Genomic DNA, 17,065 nt, shown 5'->3' with positions numbered 1-17,065 from the left:
AACAAGAAGAAGGGTTTCATGAGGACACTAACATAGGTGAGGAGGGGTACGAGGAGGACACAGGCGAGGGTGACCCAAATCGTTGGCAGTCACCAGCTAGGTCTACAGACACACAGTATAGTAATCAGGTCTACTGAAACTACACCAGTCAGGAACCCTTCGCCTGTTGATGATCAGCCCACCTTCAATGTGCTACTGAAGAAGGCAGCAGCACATTTCGAACTCGAAACTGGGGAGGTCACCCCAGAGATTGACTTCATGGAAAGGATTATCAAGGAAAAACCTCCCACTAGCCAAACAATTCCCATCCTCGCCTCAGTTAAAAGACGTATTACCCCCCTCACTGTCCACTCCGGCACTGGTGAGAGGGGTCAATCCGAGAATTGAGAAATTGTTCTCACCCTCTCAGTCAGACCCACTATATATTAGGGGTCATTCAATCCCGGACTCCTTAGTGGTGACCAACACTAGGAAGAGGGCTGGGGGTCCCACTGTCTACCAGCAAGGCACCCCCAGATAAAGAGGGGAAGAAGCTTTATGCCCTGGCCAAGAGAATCATCACCTCTGCAGCATTCACAACTAGAATTGCCAATAATAATACATTATTGGCAAGCTACGCTGATGCTCAATGGGGAAAGCTTAAGCAGGACATCGAAGAGGCCCCTGAACCCCTAAAAACTCAATTATTGGCTACAATTCATGAAGGCCCTCTGGTCAACCAAAGCATCGTTAAGAATACCCTCGATGCAGCAGAGACGGCTGGCCGTACTTTGGTACAGGGAATTTTGCTGAAGCGTCACGTCTGGCTTCGCAATTCCGGGTTTAAGGCAGAAACGCAAGCGTCCCTCATTAATAAGCCCCTTGAAGAGTCTAACCTCTTTGGAAAGGCAGTTGACGACGCTCTGAAGAATGCGAAAAAAGAATTTGACACCATAAAGACCTTGAACCAAATCTCAAAGCCCCCTAACAGGCGGGGATTTGGTAACGAGCGCTTTTTTCGTGGCCAACGCCAGCAACAAAATCAGCAACAGTATTCTGCCAACAACTACCAAGGTAATAGTGGCCAGTACAATCAGAGAGGTCAACGCCGTGGCAAGGGGAGAGGCCAGGTTCCGCCCCTAGAGGCTCCCAAGCCACCAACAACACCAAGTGACGCGAAGATTCGGGTCCGCTCCCATGCATCGCCGGTCGGGGGCCGGTTAAGATCCCTTCTTCCAGCATGGGAGGGAATAACATCAGACCGCTGGGTACTAACCACCGTAGCCCGCGGCTACTGTATAAAGTTCAACAGTTCCCCAACATACAGACTCCCCGAGGGGAAGATGCATGACACCAGAACACCTCGCCATCCTTCTCCAAGAAGTGGATCAGCTACTGGAAAAAGGAGCTATAGAGGTCGTGCCTCTATCTCAGGTAACGGAAGGTATTTATTCAGTGTACTTCCTTGTACCCAAAAAGGATCTAACCATGCGCCCTGTATTAGATCTGCGCCCAGCGAACAAGTTTGTCAAACCCCAAAAGTTTTGTATGGTGACCTTACAGGAAGTGATCCCACTGCTATCACAGGGAGATTACATGACAACACTGGACATGAAAGATGCATACTTTCATATTTTAATGTTGCCAGCGCACAGAAAATACCTCAGGTTCATGATAGAGGGCAAACACTACCAGTTCAGAGTGCTACCCTTCGGCATAGCATCTGCACCAAGGGTATTCACGAAAGTACTGGCAGTGGCAGCGGCCCACCTGCGCAGGTTATCCATCCCAGTATACCCTTACCTCGACGACTGGCTCATAACAGGGGATTCTTACGAGACATGCTTCTCAAACACCCAAAATACTGTAGCCCTTTTGTTCCAACTGGGCTTCTCCATCAACGAGAAGAAGTCCAGCTTAGACCCCAGCCAAGTCAAACAATTCCTAGGGGCTCTAATTCGAACAAAGGACGGCCTCGTCTTCCCCTCCAACGAGAGGGTCCAAAACATGCTGTTTCAGATCCCCCAATATGTGGCAGGTCGAGAGGTGACGGTGCGCAAAGCGATGCGCTTGCTAGGAATTATGGCATTGTGTATTTATTTGGTACCTCACGCGCACCTGCGCATGCGCCCAATGCAAGAGTGGCTCAACAGCCAGTGGTGCCAGGCCAGCGGACAAAGGGACGATCTAGTGGTGGTCTCGCAGGCCTTGGTTCTCTCGCTACGGTGGTGGACAAAGGAAAACCTGGTAATAGGGAAACCTTTTGCCACACCCGCAGTGGAAGCCACTCTAACCACAGACGCATCCCTCACAGGATGGGGGGGCTCACCTATCCCATCAGACTGCTCACGAAGTGTGGACTTCGAGCATAGCATCCAAGCACATAAACCTACTGGAGCTACTGGCGGTGTTCAAAGCACTAAAAGACTTCCAAGAACACCTACAAGGGAAGACAGTGATGGTCCTTACGGACAGCACCACAGCCATGCACTACATCAACAAGCAGGGGGGCACCCACTCTCCAGGACTGTCCAAGCTGTCCCAGAATATATGGAAGTGGGCTCTCAGACACAACATGTGCCTACTGTCACGACATGTACCAGGGGAACTCAATCTGCTAGCAGACGAACTCAGCAGAGACTTCCCTCTGCCCTCAGAGTACGAATGGCGGTTGCAAGAAGACCTCGTTTTCGACGTCTTCACACAATGGGGATTCCCAGAAATAGACCTGTTCGCAACTCTGGAGAACTCACAATGTCAAAGTTACGCCTCCAGATACCCCCAGAACCAGTCCAAGGGGAACGGTCTGTCGATTCCATGGTCAGGGAGATTTGTTTATGCTTTTCCCCCCCGACTCCCCTTCTCAACAAGATGCACCAGGAACAAGTCACCATGATACTAGTGGCCCCTATGTGGGCCCGGCAGCCATGGTTCGCTCACTTGATGGAGATGTCCCTATCCCCCCCAGTGAAACTTCCCTGCCCGTACAACATGCTGTCACAGAACAAGGGCAGGACATTGCATCCATGCCCTCAGAACTCCCGCAGAGATGCATGGATATCCTCAGGAAAGCTAGAAAGCCTAACACTCGTCACTGCTATTCTAGTAAGTGGAAAAGATTTGTCATCTGGTGTAGAGGGAAAAGCATCAACCCGGTTGACTGCTCACCCACACAAATTGTTCTGTACCTGACCCACCTATTGGACTCAGGTCTGGTGTTCAATTCTATTAAAGTCCACCTAGCGGCACTTTCTGCATACACCACTTCCCAATTTAAAGTGTTGTGGTGGAAAATCCCAGTCATCAAAGCCTTCATGGAGGGGGTTAAGAGAATACACCCTCCGATAGCTAACACAGCTCCCCGATGGGACCTAAATGTGGTACTTACCAGACTCATGGGCTTGCCCTTTGAACCCATGCACAAGGCAACTCTTAAGCACCTCACTGTTAAGACTGCTTTCCTAATAGCTATCACCTCCATTAGGAGAGTAAGTGAACTACAGGCTCTTTCAGTTCAAGACCCCTTCGTAACAGTTCACAAAGACAAGGTGGTTCTACGCACACACCCAAGGTTTGCATCGAAATTCATCTCGAAATTCCATGTGAACCAGTCAATAGAACTACCAACGTTCTTTCAAAACCCTTCCAATCTGGGAGAAAAAAGTCTGTATACACTCAATGTGCGCAGAGCTGTCATGTTTTACATGGAAAGAACCAGACCACTGAGAAAGACTAATCAGTTTTGTCTCGGTGGCAGCAGGAAGAGAAGGAGATGCAGTTTCAAAGTCCACTATATCTAGATGGATTGTTCAATGCATCACTCTGTTACACTCTTGCTAAGAACTACCCTTCAAGCCAAGAGCACATTCTACTCGAGGCACGAGGGCATCCATAGCTTTCATTGCAAATGTTCCCCTTGAGTCCATCTGCAAGGCGGCAACCTGGAGTTCGGTGCACACCTTTACAAAACACTACTGTTTAGACGCACACTCTAGATCTGACTCCCAGGTGGGACAGGCAGTAGTAAGACATCTTTTCTCTACTGTTCCTTCTCATAACCCACCGCCAACTCCGGGTACTGCTCGCTAGTCTATGCACAGCATGTGATTCTAAGCAGATTAACAAACATCAGAAGACAATGCATTACTTACCGTAAAAGCATTTCTGATGGTTGTATTTGCTTAGATTCACATGCGCTCACCCTTCCTCCCCGCTCGGATGGAAGGAACATAGACATCTTTCTACATCTCGCTCTCTTTTCTGTACTCACTCACATATAGAAGGCTCCCTCAGGGCAGAAAAAATACAAACAGAGGGCCCTCGACGCGTGAGGGATTGTGGGTACAACGCACGTCACTATAGGGATAGTGTTAGACACGCCTTGTCGACGTCCCCTTTTCGACTACGAAAAACAAAATGCAATACTCCGCAGTGACCACTGGATGTCGGACCTATGCACAGCATGTGAATCTAAGCAGATACAACCATCAGAAATGCTTTTACGGTAAGTAATGCATTGTCATATTTGTCTTCACGCGAGTGCGCGGTCGTACCGATAATACAGTAGAAGTGTCAATAGTGTTAAACTCTGTAACAATTGTACTGCGAGCAACTACCACTGAAGCAGTGGCCTTTGAAAAGCATTTTATATTTAAAAAAGTTATTGGCATTTGGCATATTAACAAATAAAATTAACCCCACCTTTCCCGCCCAGCCATTTTCCCAGCAGTGCATGCTACAGCCCAAACTTCATAAGTTAAGCAATACCTAAAATTTGAAGTTTTTGAGGACAGTTGGAAATACTGTATTCTCTCTGGAGAAAGTCCAACACCATGTCCCAGTCACTGGTAAATGTACATTGTTCTCCTTGTATGGAGTAGGTCATCCACTCGAGAGCCACAAAGTTCCATACCTTTACAAACCATTCAGTGATATGTAATGGGTTTTTTTACCTCCAGTTTTGAGCAATTACCAAAAGTGCCGCTAATTGTAATATAACAAAAGCTTTGCAGTTTCTATTAGAGGTATGTCTCAAGTCTTTTTTGATGAACACCAGAATACATGATCTAAGAATTCTGGGCCCGTGTGAGGAAAACATTTGCGACATATTACGGTTTACTTCTTCCCAATCACTCCGAAGCACCGGGCAGCCCCACCAAATATGTACCCAATCCCCCAACCCTCCACATTCCTGCCAGCATATATCCGAGGTAGAGCTTCATTTTGTGTATATGAACTGGTGTATAGTGTCATTGGGTTAATACTTTGTACCAAAATTCCCTAATTTGGATAGAACTGGTATATTTGGGTATATCTTTCCAGAGGATTTCCCACTCGACTTCCGATAACTGCTCCCCTAAGGACAGATGCCAGCGGCGTGTATAGTTTAGAGGGGTCTGTGAGAAACCTGAAGGTGTCGCCCTAACTAGTTGCTGGGGATCTGTCATTCAGGTGGCCAGGCCACGGCCATCGCTATTGGACTCAGTTCCTGGGGGTGGACCAGTGAGGGAGGATCACCTAGATGGGGGGGGGAGGGGGCCTCGGGGGACACAGACGGGTGAGATGCGGTATCCCCCTTCTACTAACACCTTTTGACCATCCTGCCACTTGGGATACTCAGACGCTGTACCCCTCCAACCCCTCCTTTTCTGACACAAACACTTTTGCACACCACAAAAGACAACGGACTAACACCAGAGCTATTTACCCGATATGTCCCAACACAAGTGTCAGGCAAACAGGGATAAAAGGTGGAGCACAAGAGCACACTACGAGCAAGGCAGACGGCATGACGAAACAGCTATCCAAGCACAGCAGTTCAAGAGGAGTAGAAAGGCAGCGACAACCGAAAGGGCGGCAAAGAGAGAAGCAACCTTTCCCTTTCCGACCCAGACCTGCAAAGCCTCTGTGGAAGGAATTTTAAGACCGCGAACAATGGCCACCGTGTGTTGCAGCAGATGTTAACGGTACATGCCTACACTGATAATCAGAACTGGGAGGGACGCTTGCTACCGTAGTTCCGGCCTTGACTCCAGAGACAAGAAAAGCCAAGTGGTTCATCACAGCTGGAGAGTCGAGGGGAGAACCGATAAGAAACCGAACTGTGTTGAACGAAAGTCGCAAAAGGCAAATTAAGGAAAGTTCAAAGAACTGTTAATATTAAGGGAAAACCAGCTGTGGTGGGATCCAGCACCACGTGGGTGCTCATTCGAGAGATTCTGGTTGGTCTCGCGTTCCTAGGAAAGCCAGAAGGAGGAGAGCATAGTGGTCATACAGGGGGCTAGCAAAACCCCCTGTACAGTCAAAAGTCTTTGACCTAAATGTAATTGAAAAGCTAAGGGAGGTGAATCCTGCATAGTGAGAAAAGAGAAAGAACTATGTGATTGGCAAGAGTGAACCCGATAGAGGGATGTCCACAGTGAACTGTTTAAAAAAGACATTGAGACGTTTGAATGCGAAAGGTGACATTTTTTGGACACCAAGCCATAGTAAAACTTAAAGAGGGAGGCTAAGATATTAAGATTTATGAATGTCACAGGTGAAATTGTTTTGAGGAAAAGCCATAGTGAACCTGACAGAGGGAGGCAAACAGTCAAGAAGGGTCTAAGCCCGGAAGAGGGGGGGTCCAGGGGTGAAACACCATCACCCCGTAAACACGTGAATGCAACAGAGAAATCTTTTGAATGCAAGTCGGAGTGAACCCGACGGAGGGAGGCTGATATTCAATAAGGGTCTGAGCCCGGAAGAGGGGGACCCAGGGGTGAAGAATCATCACCCAAGTGCAATCAGAAAGGAACTTTTGTTTATAATTTTGAACAAAACAGGCCCTCGGAAGCAAGAGATCTAACCACTGAAGGTCCCGATATCACAAGGTACTTTTTGTGGATCTGAGCCCGGAAAAGTAATCACCCAACATACATGTGGAAAGGAACATTTTTTGTTTATTATTTTGAATGCATCATGTCCTCGGAAGCAAGAGACTTTTTGTAGAAAAGTGATTTAACCACCGAAGGTCCTGATACCAGATAACGGAACTGTCGTATCGTGCTGTGAAAGCTCAAGAGTGTACTGTGCTCAGGAGTCCTGCTTTGTCCCGTGCTCAAAACATTGGGAAGGGAGACCCGGCTACCACATCCTGATTTATCATTTGTGAACACTATCCCACAATCTTTTATTTAGTTGTAAGGATTGGCAATGGTTGTTTTTTAAATTTATTTTTTGAGTATAGCCCGCTTTTATTTGACACAACACCACTAGGACTGCCTTATTATTATTTGATGGTCGTAGAATGCTCCCATCTTAGATTTAGGTTTAGATTATGCCTTTTCCCAACCTACCTATACAGTTTAATAAACACCCTTGAGCTGTGATCACTTGTGCCTGCCTTTACTGTTGCCACCATGAGTTTCTTACATGTCCCAGAAGTAATATCTACCATAATTGTATATAAATTGGAGATGAGCTACATCTTCCGAATTGGTAGTTACACATTTTTCAAATGGGGTTAAGTCACGAGTTGCTGCCTTCTTATTTGGGGCATCTAGAATCTAGTGCCTGGCCTGGAAGTATTGAAATAGGGCAGACTCTTGAAGTCCCATTTCCAACTTGCATTGTACAAAAGATTTGGGTTCTTTGTCCTGAAACATACCCCATAATTTAGTGAAGCCAGCCCGCTTCCATGCTACGAATGCATGCGGTTCCAAGCCTGGCGTGAATTGTGGGTTATAAAATAGAGGCGTAACCAGTGAAAGTAAAGTTGTAAGATGCTATTTCTTAACCGCTCTGTCCCATACTTCTTCAACCTGCTTCATGATCGCACTTTTATGAATATTGAGGAGTCAAACTTGTTTTGGTAACCACAGCACGTTTCTGAGCTCCGGCCCCCCCAGTGCCCGCTCCATCTGAACCCATCTTTTCTCAGTCTCCCACAAACCAATCTTTCAGGACCTGTATTTGAGTAACTTGATAGTATTTTAAAAAACTAGGCAAAGCCAACCCAACCTCTTGCTGTCTACATCATTAACGTTTTCCGAGCTAACCGTGGGGATTTGTTATGCCAGATGAATGATGTGATTGCCCTGTTCAATCTTTAGAAAAAGGTGGGGGGATCCGGATCGGTAATGCCTGAAACATGTATAGGACCCTGGGACGAGTAACCGTTTTAACTGAATTAAAACTACCCAACCAGGACACAGAGAGAGGTCCCCATTTTAACAATTGACCTTGGATTTCTTTTAATAATAGAAGATAGTTGCCCTCAAAAAGCCTGGCTAGCCTAGGTGTCATGTTCACACCTAATAGCTTAATCCGTGCCTGTGCCCACCGGAATTGCATATGTGAGCATAATTGTTACATCTCTGCCACAGAGAGGGATAGATTTAGAATTTCCCATTTTGCAATATTTATCTTTAACCCTGCAACCGACGCAAAGCTCGCCAGTTCCAGCACTGTCCATTGCAAGGAGAGAAGATGACTTGAGGCCAAAAGTAACATGTCTGCATAGGCCATAATTTTATGCGGGACGCCCCCAAAATCAATCCCATGGATTGTGTCCGTTTGTCGTATTTTAGGAAGAAGTGGTTCCAAGTGTAAAGCAGTGAGAGTGGGCACCCTTGTTTGGACCCACGTTGTAAAGCTATGGGGGGAGATAATTGCTTGTTAGTAATCTGGCACTAGAATGGATATAACTTGCCCGTATCATATTTATACATTTCTGACCAAAACCCATCTCTGCTATTGTCAGGAAGAGAAACGACCATTCGACCCGGTCAAAAGCTTTCTTCGCGTCCAACGATAACGCTGGATTGGGCCTCTTTTCCACCCTCTTCAAAATGTGACCTACTCTTCTGATGTTGTCGTGGGTGTGACACTGTTTTTTATAAAACTGGATTGATCCGGATGAATTAATGAGGGGAGAAGGTCTTCCATCCTATTAGCCAATATTTTGGTATACATTTTGGCATCTGTTTATTAAAGCTATTGGACGGTATGACCCCCAACTCCTTGGGTCTTTGCCTGGTTTGGGAAATAATACAATTTGTGCTTCCTCCATAGAGCGGGAAATACAACCCGAGTGTCTGAAGGAGTTATATACGTGAGTTAATTTAGGGACGAATGTGTTCCGAAATGTTTTATAAAACTGGGCTGGGTATCCATCTGGGCCTGGTGATTTTTTTAATGGAAGATTCCGGGTCACTGCGAGCACTTCGTTGTGGGTGATATCACCATCTAATCAGTCCCTATCTTCGGACATATGCTGAGGGAGGGTAACTGCGTTAAGGTACCTTATTTGAGACTGTGGGTCTGGTACTTCCGATTGGTATAGGTGCGAATAAAATTGAAGGAACTGTGCGATAATGTAAGTGGTCTCAGTAACCATCTCACCCGCTGGGAGATGGATCGTTTGTATAATTTGAGCCCCCATTTTCTGTCTGAGTTGTTGGGCCAATAGACTATCTGCCTCCTTGGCTTAATGTAGTTTTTTTGCCTAAAATATAACTGTTTTTTTTTTCGGCTTTTTTGCTCTGAAAAAGGTTCAACCTGCCTGCCGCCCTTCTGTAAGCTTTTTGTGCTGCTAACCCTGTATTAGTTTCCATTGTTTTCATTGCACATCATAAATCTTCCTCCAATTCTAGTTCAGAGGCCCATTTTTGTTTCTCTATTAATCCCCCGTAAGGTGGCTTTAAAAGCATCCCATGTAACATTCATCCCTGTCTCCCCAACCGTATTTAAGTTAAAAACCTACCCAATTGGCTTGTCAATCTTCTCTTTAATCACTTGATCCGCAAGTAGATCGGAAATCCTCAAGCCCATACACTTCTTTTCCATTGTGGGATATATAGGTCTGTAGAGATCCGAGCATAGTCTGACGGCGCTATCATAAGGCACGAGATTTGCATAACATAGTCTAAGAGTGGGCTGGATAGCCATGCATAGTCTATCCGCGAGAATTAGCGGTGGACGTGTGAATGGAAAGTGAGTCCTTTTTCTGATCCTCTGAGCGTGGGCCAAACATCCACCAAGGACATAGGGATACATTTCTGTGTTAGTGGGGGGCAGTTTGGCATAGTGTGAGACCGTGCTCCGATCTCGGACAGGATCCCAAGCCAAATCAAATCTCCTCAAAAAAATGATTTTGCTCTAACTAAAAGCCTCGAAGTTTACAAGGGTCCGTTTAAAAAAAAAAAAAAAAAAACTCTTGGCCCACATTGGGAGCGTATATGGACGCCACAGTTATGATCAAGGGGCCCACTTCCAGTACGGCGAAAACATATTGGCCTTGATTATGAACCTTTATACGACTAACTTTAGCTTGAGCTCCAACCTTAATTGCTATGAGCTCCCCCACAAGCTTCCCCTCACCATTTGCCAGTAACATTTTTGGATAAAATCTCAAGCAGAGTTTGTCTATACTGCATATGTGAGTCTCCTGAAGCGCCACCAAATCCGGTTGGTAACGCACCAGAAAGCTTTCAAATTTTCTCTGCTTAACCGAGGTGTTCAGACCCCGAACATTCAACGTTAGGCACTTGAATGAGCTTGATTACAATGAGCCTTAAATACAATGCGCCAGTGACACGACCATGTTGTGCTAATTTGCTTAACCAACACCTTTACTCTCCATGCACTGTGGTTCCCCCCCCTCCCCTCCCCTCCCCCCAACTTTAATTTCCCCAACTTCAAATTTGTGTTCCCCCCCGCCCGTATGAGACATAGTACCTATTGTAGCCTGGGGTAAAAACCCTCAGCTGTGGGTCATACATTTCCCCAGAGTGATGTGTGGGGTTTCCTAAAACCCCCATCTGTTAACTGAACAGATAAGATCCAAGTTGTCAAGCTCCATCCCGCTACAAAATGTTGATCAGTCATTTTCCTATTTCTTTTAGCTTGTTCTGCGTTGCACCACTTCTCCCCCACTGCATTTGCTCTAGCTAGATGATTTGGTTATGGGCCTCTCAAGCGCTTTTCCAATCTTCTTTCTGCATGCCCCTGATTCTGCGCCCTTGTCGCTCAGGTAAAGACCATTCACAGGGTTTTGGCTGCTTGATGGACTGGGTACTCCTCCACCCCCGACGGATCTGCCACTGCTTCTTCTATTGGAGTACAGCGATTCCTGTATCTCTGGAGGTTATCCTTTGCTGTCGGCCATCTAAAGGAAAGGATATGCCAAATGGAAACATTCATTTTTGTTTGATCCCATGTAACTGCAAAACTTTTACTACCACTTGCATATCACTACGCTTCTGGAGGGTAACTTGTGCAAGATCCTGATATACCTGGATTTTGGATCCATTGTTTGTGACTGCTGTTGAATTCCTCGCTTCCCTAAGGATTAGTTCTTTTTGTGGGTATCGTGCACATGCCACCAACACGTCCTGAGGGCGGGCTCCTGGTTCAGATCTTCTTGGTTCCATCCTGTGGACCCAATCTGGGGGAATGTTACTGACCTCTTCTTCTGTGATTATATCTGCAAATATATGTAATACTGTATCTTTTAACTATGTCCGTTACAGTCTCCGGGAGGTTTACACCGCCTAGACCTGTTCTCTAAGTCCTCGCAGTGTATTTCGAGGTTGTGCGTCACACTGACCAGGTCTTCCAAGGCAGGGACTGCTAACGGGAGCCGGATTTTGGATGTAAATGTGGAGAACTGGAGTTGAAAGGATTCGGAGAATCTATCCTGAAAGCTTTTTGCAAAGTCTTCTTTTGATGCTGCCATGCTTGAGTCCGCATCAGGTGATGCTGGAGTCGGGTGAGTGCTTGGACTGCCTTGGGTTGCTGGCGTTTCAGACTTTTGCCCAAGGTTTCTGCAGAGGGTTTTCCAGTGTTTGGTGAGCGCGGGTGTGCCCTGGCGGAGAGTGTCTTTCCTGCCCCTTGCCATGTGTGTGAAACAGTACTTGTAACTAAAATCCTAAACTCATCAATGCCGGCACCCTACGGAAAGACCCCAATTCAACAATGATTAATTCTAGGTTGCTGGCTTTAACGGCCTATACTACCCACCAAAGAGAAAGGGTTTGCTGCTTTTCACTGCAGCAATCTCCTCTCCTGACTGCTATAATAGCTTTGCATGGGGTATCCTTCTGTCGCAGGGCTTTCCCATCAACGACCCACCCTAAGGGCACCCCAGGGTAACTATGGAGCCTAGAAAGAGAGCTCACCTCAGTCCCACTTCTGCCCCTTACCTCACAGCTGCCAATACTGTCCCAATGTTCTCTCCGCAGCCCAGGTAGCGATGGAATTAAAAATCTGGCATGTTCCAAGTAGTTGGACGGTCTGGGATCTCTGATCGCCAATGTGAAGAAATCTGCATGCCGCAAACGGGGGTGGGGGCTTTTACTAGCTAGCCAGTGCTTCTATGCGTGTCCAATGAGCCCACTGAGAGGCAGCGCCAACACACCTCGTTCCCTCCGTGCCAACTATAACCTCATATTGTGAAGATTACGCGCTCGGTCGGGAGAGGGAGGGGGAGGGGGAGAGGGAGGGGGAGGGGGAGGGGGACGGGGGCGGTACCATCTCCATGTCCCTCACACGCCAGGGCAGGGATGCCATTCAGATCAGGAACTGCCACAGTCTCGGGCTCAATAACTTTTGCTGCCCGTTGTTTGTTCTCCCAACAAGGCAGCTGCTCCTAGATCCGGAGATGCAGCACCTGCAGCCCCCGTGGTGACTCTACACAATACCGGAGCGCAAGCAGTGTCGAATTTTGCATTTCTTTAAATTCACAGACCATGCCATCTTCTTAATTTCCTTTGCTACTTTAGGGCAGCGCTTGCACACTCACGTCCTCACGGTGCGGCGTCCATTTTGGAATCCAGCTGAAAAGCTTTTATAAGTATTCCTAAGTGTGCTGGTTAATTGAACGAAGTATATTTCTGACTTCCTTGTGTAAATATAATAAATGATATATTTTAATATAACTTTATTGGTGTGTTTCTTTGGACTACTGCACCAACTGGGTTCAGTATACTTACCTACAGCTCACATCTTTCTCCTATGATGAGCCTGACTGCTTTGCACTCTACCAAGGTTCCTTGAGTAGTACAAGCTTATACTAAAATTTGGGGACCTCAAGTGGACTTGAGGAAAACTCCTCCACATTACTATTCCAACCCATTCCATCCATGCACAACTCCCACCATCAGTTGCGTGTGTCTAACCCCAAATCAAGTCCTACAATTAGCTTTTATTGTCATTTCACACCCTTCCAGTCCTCAACAAGCCTTCCAGGTACTTTCCATTATGGAATACTAGGTTTTGCCGAAGGTATTGTCAGAGGCCCAGGCTCACACTGACCTGCCATCATTAAATGGTTGGCCTTTATATGCACCGTATTATCAGACGGTACCCATTTTCCACATCTTTGATAGAAGCCCAGGCGTCCATTGTCTTCAATCATCAGACCTCCAGCTAAGTACATAGTTTTCACCATTGAGGTCCAGATCTACAGTTTTCTTCTATTGACCGTCTGTTTCTTTTCTTGCAGGTCCTTCATCCCAGATGAACACATGGTGTGGTGCCCAGAGCAGCTACTGCAGTGTGTCCTTGCACATATCCATTACATCCCCGACCACTGGCAAGGCCATGCCCACAAGTCTGAGACCAGGGATGAGATGGCCCAACTCTTTCAGTACAAAGCGGTGAGAGGCACCAGCCATGAGTTTGCATTTCATTCTCTGTCCGGTCTGTGGCAGCTTCTGAATTGTGTCGAAGTTCCACATTCACAATTTTGCTTCTCAATTGGCAGGATGTTATTCCTGTTCAAGTAGACAGGAGTGTTTCATAACTCAAGAAAAATGAAAAACCTTACAAGCCTCTATAGCATCAACAAAGATACCTGTCCTCTGACCCAAACTCTTGTACATCCATTAGACTTCTCATAACCTTAGTCTCTTTCCTCCCCTTGAGGGAACTGGATTTTTCTACACAGCATTTTTTTTTTTTCTTCAGGTCCTAAAAATATACACGTTGTTTTTATGTATACAAAATGGGGGACGTGTCCCTCTACTGAGAATGAAAATGGTTCAAGTAACCTGTTCTATGGAATGTATTCCACTCGGGAGGATCTACAACCACATTTGAGCTCACTGCACCCTTCCCAAAGGAAAAATATCAATTTGCATATCAGTCTGGGCCCACCTACAAGGGCAGTCCAGCACCAAAATGCTAGGCAATTCTTCCCTGAAAAAGAGTTCCATCCGCAACCCCAGAAACATGTTTTGGTCTTGTTGGGCCTCATCAGTGAGGTGAAGCGGAACCTCAATAAGGCTCCTTTTAAGCTCCTTTATCTCGTCTTGTTCAAGCGTGAGAAAATAGTTTCTCCAGCATGGGGTCTGGCATGGATTCACATGCTCATGAATATTCCCCGTCGTCAGGCTGGGAATCCTCGGTAAAGAAAAAAACCAGTATCAGTTTCGTTTCTGATCTGTCTTTCGCAGTAATAACCAATCACTGGTCTCTGCGTCATACTGACCACAGCCAATGACTGCCCTCTACTTAAGCACCGCCTCTGGCAGCCATGTTCAGATTTTTACCGCACGTTCATGTGTTGGGATCCTCGTGCTATTGCTCTCGAGCGTTAGTGCTATTTTTTCATGTTTTTTCTCAAAAACTTCGTTTTTTCGGTCAAAAGAGCCTCAAGCTCCACCGACTTTCCATCCGATCAACGGGGACCCGTTTCGGATTCGTCTGCGCCCCTCAAGGGTGAAGATTTCGTCGAGCTACGCTTTTGGAGGACTCCAGAAGTTTCTCAGGCCTGGCCATGGCCCAGGAGAAGGGAAGCTCGACGCCCGGAAAGCTGTTCAGGGTCTGCCCTGGATGCCAGCTGCAGAACGTCTTCAAGGAGGACGAAAACTCTTTTTGTCTTTACTGCCTCCATGAGGACAAGACGCACGTGGAGAAGAACTGTGCGTTTTGCGGCAACATGTCTGAGCGGACCATGAAGGACCGCCATCAACGTCTCGCCAACTGGCTAGAAGGGAAGAGCCCGTCCGGCGAGAAGAAGAGGAAGAAATCCGAGCGGTCTTCTAAGACCTTTGAGGACGCCCCGGCGACGGGGGTCCAACATAAGGCCAAGCACCGCGAGTCCGCTGGCACCGGGAGCGCCGAACGGTCGGGCTCTACGGGCGCCAGGCAGGGCGCACCCTCCCCGGCACCATCAACCACGAGCCAACGCTCTGGGTCGGGTAAGAGGAAGGCCGAGCACCCGGCGAAGCTCCTGGAGAGGCCCCGGTCGAGCTCGAAGGCGGAGGGGGAGCGAGGCAGTGTCCCCCCCTCAAGGATAAGGCGGTGAGCGCACCTAAGGTGGTGAAGGCCTTAATCCATCCGGCCAAGCCCTCTATCGAAACTGTCGCGGCGGCCCTGTCTCAGCCTGTGGAGGCTACAACAGTGGTGGCGACCTCGGGGCTCAGAGTCTCCCTGCCACCTCGGCGGGAGTCCTCTTTTGTGCCCATCGATAGGACCCCCGTGAAATCCCCCGTGGGGAAGAAAAAGGGGGGGCAGGGCGTCGTCGTAGATTCGGCTTCAACCTCGGAGGAGGAGCTGGTCGAGGTCTTAAGCCACGGCCTCGGCGTGGAAGAAGACCAGCCCGTCGGGATGGATCCCGACGCAGGTGACGACATCGTCGAGGGTACCGACGGGGCCCCTGATCGCCCGTCTGATTCCCCTCTGCCAGCGCCGCGAGACAACTCGGCGGCCATTTTGTTGGCTATACAGTCCTTATGCTCTGAGATAAGGACGAGACTACCGTTGCCGACGGAACCTCTCCCGTCGCGGGACCCAGAACCGGGACCTTCTGGTGTTCCCCCTACCAAGAAAAGAAGGATCCACCCTCCACCTCCTTTTCAGCCGTCGCGCCCCTTCCAGCCCTCCTCCCCGTCCACCCGAGGGGATGATACGGGGACTGACACGGCAGCGACGGGTACGGACGACGAGGTATACGACGAGGATGTACCGTCGTCGCCTCCCACCAGGGCTTCTCCGCCCGACGAGATTGGATCGTTCCACTCAATGATCGCCAGGGCATCCGAGCTTTTCCAACTCTGCCCTGAGGAGAAGAAGAAGGAAGGTTTCCTTTATCAGCGGCGCGAGGCCAAGAGGAAGACGGTCCTCGCGGTGCCTCTATTGGACGACATTTGGGATGAGGGCCTCACCCTCCTCAAGAACCCGTCCACGACGCCAGCTAGAAGAGACCGGTACGAGAAAAAGTACCGGGTCCCGGACGCGGCCCCAATGTGCCTCCGGGCGCAGCCTACCCCGGACTCCGTCGTCTCCGCGGCGGCCAGGAAAAAAGCGGGGGGGGGGGTGCGGCCTCCACATCGACTTCCCCACCGGACGGCGAGGGAAAGATATTGGACGCTATGGGACGCAGAGTCATCTCGTCTGCAGCGACGACGATTAAAGCTGCCAACGCCTTGGCTATCGTGGCCCGATACGACAGGGAGCTCTGGTACAAACTGGCTCCCCTGCTGGACTTCTTGCCGGACGACAAGAGGGCAGAGGCCCTGGAGATCCTGCAAGAAGGTGAGGTGGCTTCGGACCACGCCATTACCGTTGCGACGGACATCGCCGACACTGGGTTCCGCCAGTTGAGCAACGGCGTTTGCCTTAGGCGGCGTGGATGGCTCAAGGCTACGGACTTCCGTCAAGACGTTCAGACCAGAGTGCTGGACATGCCCTTCGATGGGAACAACCTGTTTGGGAAAACGGTGGACGATTCCCTTCAGGCCATTAAAGCGGACACCGAGACGGCCCGGGCCCTTGGAGTTCTGCAACAACGACGGACGCCCTTTCGGAGCAGCAGAGGCAAGGGCGCCTCCAAAGGTTCCGGCGGCGGTTTCTCCTCCTACCGTCAAGCGGCCCGCTCGTCATCTCAGGAGGCCTACAGAGGACGAGGCAAGCCTGGCGGACCCCGCCGTCGTCGCCAAGGACAAGGCGCTAAAGCCTCGTCGAAGCAGGATTGAACCGGCCGGGGGGTCGGGCCCCCACCGAAGCACCCCGGTGGGAGGCCGGCTGGCGAGCTTCGTCAGCGTGTGGGAGTCCATCTCCACCGACCGTTGGGTGCTGGACGCCTTGGCCCGGGGCCACG

General features: G+C 48.8%; 1 protein-coding gene across 6 annotated transcripts in view; it reads left to right on the top strand.

Moving 5' to 3' along the window:
• The window catches only part of LOC138567588 (autophagy-related protein 9A-like), a 446,942-nt gene that overhangs the window by 265,770 nt on the left and 164,107 nt on the right, over positions 1 to 17,065 (top strand). For all 6 annotated transcript variants that reach the window (XM_069645965.1, XM_069645964.1, XM_069645966.1 and 3 more), the window contains one exon: positions 13,466 to 13,619. In XM_069645965.1, coding sequence (XP_069502066.1) covers positions 13,466 to 13,619 — 154 coding nt within the window. The remainder of the gene's footprint in view (positions 1 to 13,465; positions 13,620 to 17,065) is intronic.

The sequence above is a fragment of the Ambystoma mexicanum genome, chromosome 2p (assembly GCF_040938575.1).
Source record: "Ambystoma mexicanum isolate Mex_15411 chromosome 2p, UKY_AmexF1_1, whole genome shotgun sequence".
Classification (NCBI taxonomy): Eukaryota; Metazoa; Chordata; class Amphibia; order Caudata; family Ambystomatidae; genus Ambystoma; species Ambystoma mexicanum.
The sequence above is the reverse complement of the archived record's forward strand: the minus strand, read 5'-3'. Positions and strand labels throughout refer to the sequence as shown.